The following is a 4,222-nucleotide window of genomic DNA, read 5'->3' as shown; positions in this document are numbered from 1 at the left end:
CTCAAGAATTCTGAGAAACTTTGTGGTCTACACATGAAATGCTTTTGTTATTTCTCACCTGTGTCTCACTGTTACACATTCAGAACTGTACATCAGCTGACAGTGTCAGAGCCTCCTCAGCAACCTACCAGAGGTCCAAATACCTTCAGTGTCCGATATTATTCATGAGCTTCAACGCTTTTAGCAAATAGTTCAACTGTCATATGCGAATAAGTTTAAATTTAAATATGAGAATTGGTGGCTTTTCAAATTAACTTGTATACTTTCTTCAAGGAAAATTTCATGCCAGTGTATAAATGAGGGATGGAACACAGTAGTTTGCTCTAATACTTACAATGAACACTTTAAAAAAAACAGCTTTTAAATTAATAATATTTTATACTATCGACCCATCTTTGCTTTGTGCTGGAATCATCACAGGAACAGCTCCCATTCTACTTAAATTAGGTGCAGCTACCTTTGAAGGTGCAAAGGCTGGGGTTTGAGCAGGAGCACGTTCAAAGTCTTCACTTGGGACTTGGCTATATGGAGTTTTGGTATATCCTTCCATGTTGGAGGGAGACATTGAGCCCAGGGAAGAACGATTGCTGCCGATGTAGCTGCGAGCTGTAGAGCTGCGACTTTTTGGAGGTGGAACATCTTCTCTGAAATGAACAAATAGCAAAAAACATCAGTTGCAGAACAAAAACTCAATCACCATTACTTCAAAACCAATATTCAATTTGCTTTATTCTATTCTAATGCAGTAGTCAAAAATATCCTTATATCTTCCTTTACAGTAATAAACCCCCCCCCAAACCCTCAATATTCATAGCCTCAAAAATGTTTGTTGAAATTAGACAAACCACAAAAAGTTCTCTGAGAAACCATTTGTGTGTTATAATAAGATTTACAGATTAAGACAAATCTCAACTGCTAAGTAACTTATTTGCAAAAATACACATTTAAAAGTTAATCTTCCAATAATACTGGTCAGAAACTAGAGACACACTGTTACCTGATATCATGATGTACTTCTTTCTCATATTTCTTCTCTCTGTGCTTCTTACACAAACAGAAGATGATAGAACACAGCACAGAGAGACCCAGCAGAGTTCCTATAATAGCTCCAATAATTATACCAGCTGTATTTATGGCTAGAACAGACAAATAACAATACTCTTTGTTAAATGTCAAAGTGATAAGACCTTTCTTTTAACATTAAGCCCAGTATGTTTCACATGAGGCAGGTCAATAATACAACACTGATTCAGAGGGGGAGTGCTCAATCACATGCATTTAAAACAGTAAGACTTGAGGTGGCACCTGCAGGTTACATAACAGCATTGGGGTTTTTAACCTTTTAGGAGTTTAGAGAAGAAGGATTGTCCAGTTTTAATACAAGAACACCGTGTGACTATTACACAGCAAACACTTACGAGGGGTGACATTCAGCTCAACAGAACATTCATCTGTGCCAACTCTGTTTGAGGCCACACAGTTGTATGTACCAGAATACTCTCGAGAGGCGTTTTTCAGAAGAAGTTCCCCTGTATTTTTATCTACAAACAACAGAAGGTAGAGGTTTATCATTTTCCTAAATATAGTTCTGTATGTGACATCACAGAATTATTAAACCAGCATATACATGAAATCTTAACTTACAAAAGCAATACAAAAAATATCCAGATTAAAACAGTTCTATCATGCTGTTAAATGTTATTGATTGCAAAAGTCTTACCCTGTTAGAAATGTATTCCACAGCATTTGACTTGCCCTGTCTTCTGAACAAGATAGGTAGTGTCTAGATTCTTTAGAACACACTCAAGTGTCCCCAAAACTACATTCACAAGCCCAAAAGTAACATGGTTTTAGTGAGTTACAAGCCACTCTTGCACAATTTCCCACTCATTCTTGTCCAGCACTTATATTGCCAATTGCTCTTTTTGTTACCACAAGCCAAATCTCAATGTGGAGAAAGAACGGGCATGACAACAGTAGCCTAAAGTCTTGAGTGTTACAGAGGACATTAATGATCAACTGATTCACTGTCAAAACAAGAAATAAGAGACATCAAATAGGAGCCCAGTAAGTCAAGTTCAAATTTAAGAACAGTATTAGGTTCTTCCTTTGTAACTGATTTTTAGGGATTTGTGTATTAAGATATCACATACTCTAACAGAGTGCAGAAGTTTACAAAAAGCCTGGAGATTTTTTGCTTGTTTTAAATCAAATTGAAGCCACATCTGAATTCCCTAATGTCCACTTCAGCACAAAAGCAAAGCCATCAGCAAGCAGGAGAACTCACAACATCTGGGCACAGGTGAGCATAATACTGCAGCCTAACAGTAAGAATCTCAACTCAAAGCCTGAAACATTTCCAAACATGAATTAAAAGCCAGAATAAACTCCAGCTTGTTCCGTCAATTTTGTTAGAGGGCAGAAGTGGCATTTAATCTTGACTACTGTATAGTAATACTAACTCAGAGATGCTTACAAGTCAGGATAAGCCAAAAACACTCTTGCAATCTTTTTAAATATTTCAGAGTAATAAATGAAGTTTGACAGTACTCAGCACAGAAGTGGCAGGAAGGTTCTGTGTGCCAGAGACTCTCCTCCAGTCATAAGACAAAAGTGGGGATCCTTCTTGTGACACACATTTCAAGGTAACGTCTTTTCCGATCTCCTGTGATCCTTCAATGGAACATTTAGTCCGTGCTGGCTTTACTAATAAACAAAACATCACTGAATTAATAACAATCACAATCAAGATGTTTACTAGTTATGTTCTAGTAGCCAGTCCATTTTGTCAAAGATAAAGTTTGGGCCATAAACCATTTCTAGGCACAGAAAAGATTTTTTCTATGAAATATGAGTCAGGTGCAGAACTTCTAAAAATGCTTGTTATTCTAAATATCAGATTCCCTTCATTTCCCAGAACAGAATTATTTCCATCCCTCCCAAGGCCTCAATAATGAACATAATCACCACAGATCAGTACAACACTGGCCCAACTGAAGCTTTCATTACACGCATTGAAAATAGGGTGGAATAAGCATATAAAAACACATCACTGAAAATTTAAGAAAAGAAATTATCTTACCAAATACAGTCAACTGTATTTTTTTGCTTTGAACTCCAGGAGCCTTCTTCACTTTGCACTGATATGTGCCAGTGTCTGCTGCCTTTAAATTCAGGATATCCAATGAACCATCACCAGATCTGGGATCAAGATTAGTAAACTGCATTCGCCCAGTCAAACCAGCATAATAATGATTATAAACCCTGTCTACAGAATACATAATTATCTATAATAAAAAAAAAAAAAAAACATAAATTCACTTAGTGTGCAAACATTTAAAATAATTTTCTCTCTTTGAATTCTCAAGTTTCTTTCTATAGTTTTAACCCCAGGAATAAAACAGTCAAATATCTCCATCTTCAAAATATCACCACACACAGCATTATAGTGAATACTCCAACCAAACACCTGACGAAGTACCAATATGTCAGCATGCACTTCTGACTGAACAAAAACTGTTTAGAATTGCTCCAATTTAATTCTGCAAAACCTGCCTATTAATATGAATAATCTTACTTATAAGGCTTTCAAAGACAGTAAAGCATTAATAACTATAATAGTTCATATATTTAAAATTAAGTCCTCATGAATCTATTTGCAATAAGTAAGATAATGCAGGTAGAAAAGCAAAGTTTGCTTTTAGGAAATGAAGTGCATTTAATTTGGGAGACCTACATTAGAATTAAAGTCTGTAAGTGAAAAATGTCTTGACATTTCATCCATAATCTGGTATTTCAAAACTTCCACTAGATTTTGTGACTAGTGCTTCAAAGCAATTTAAGATCACAAGCATCCCAATCTGAAAAGGTGGAACTTTAAAAAGTCAGTTACAAAACTCATATCTTGACCTACTCAAACAACTGAATTAACACTGTCCAAAAAGAAGTCTCTACTTACTATTTGTTCCTTCTTTTGATTATCTGCTGGTATCAATACCCACTCAATATCTAGTGGGCCTTCATCTTCTTCTGAGAGTTCAAAAGTACATGGCAACGTAACTTTCTCTCCTTGTGCTTTTTCAAATGTTGACTGGTCAACTGAAGTTATAGTTAGGCTTCTTGTCAGACCTATAAAAAGATATTTTTATGTTCTGAAAACAAGTCACACTCAGTGGTTCACTTTAAGTGCTCTATGACATACTTTTCCTGTATAGAAATCATG

The 4,222-nt window shown here is 35.8% G+C and overlaps 1 protein-coding gene across 1 annotated transcript; it reads right to left on the bottom strand.

The window, feature by feature from the left end:
• Positions 1-376: 376 nt before the first annotated feature.
• Positions 377-3,287, bottom strand: CXADR (CXADR Ig-like cell adhesion molecule). The gene is made up of 5 exons (XM_062511632.1): positions 3,083-3,287; positions 2,551-2,706; positions 1,419-1,541; positions 998-1,136; positions 377-644 (listed from the first exon to the last, which is right to left on the bottom strand). The coding sequence occupies exons 1-5, from the start codon at positions 3,279-3,281 to the stop codon at positions 377-379; spliced, it is 885 nt and encodes a 294-aa protein (XP_062367616.1). The 5' UTR covers positions 3,282-3,287.
• Between the last annotated feature and the right edge of the window lie 935 nt (positions 3,288-4,222).

Source organism: Cinclus cinclus, chromosome 2 (genome assembly GCF_963662255.1).
Source record: "Cinclus cinclus chromosome 2, bCinCin1.1, whole genome shotgun sequence".
NCBI classification, from domain to species: Eukaryota; Metazoa; Chordata; class Aves; order Passeriformes; family Cinclidae; genus Cinclus; species Cinclus cinclus.
Note: the sequence above shows the minus strand (reverse complement) of the source record. Positions and strands in the feature narration are given on the sequence as shown.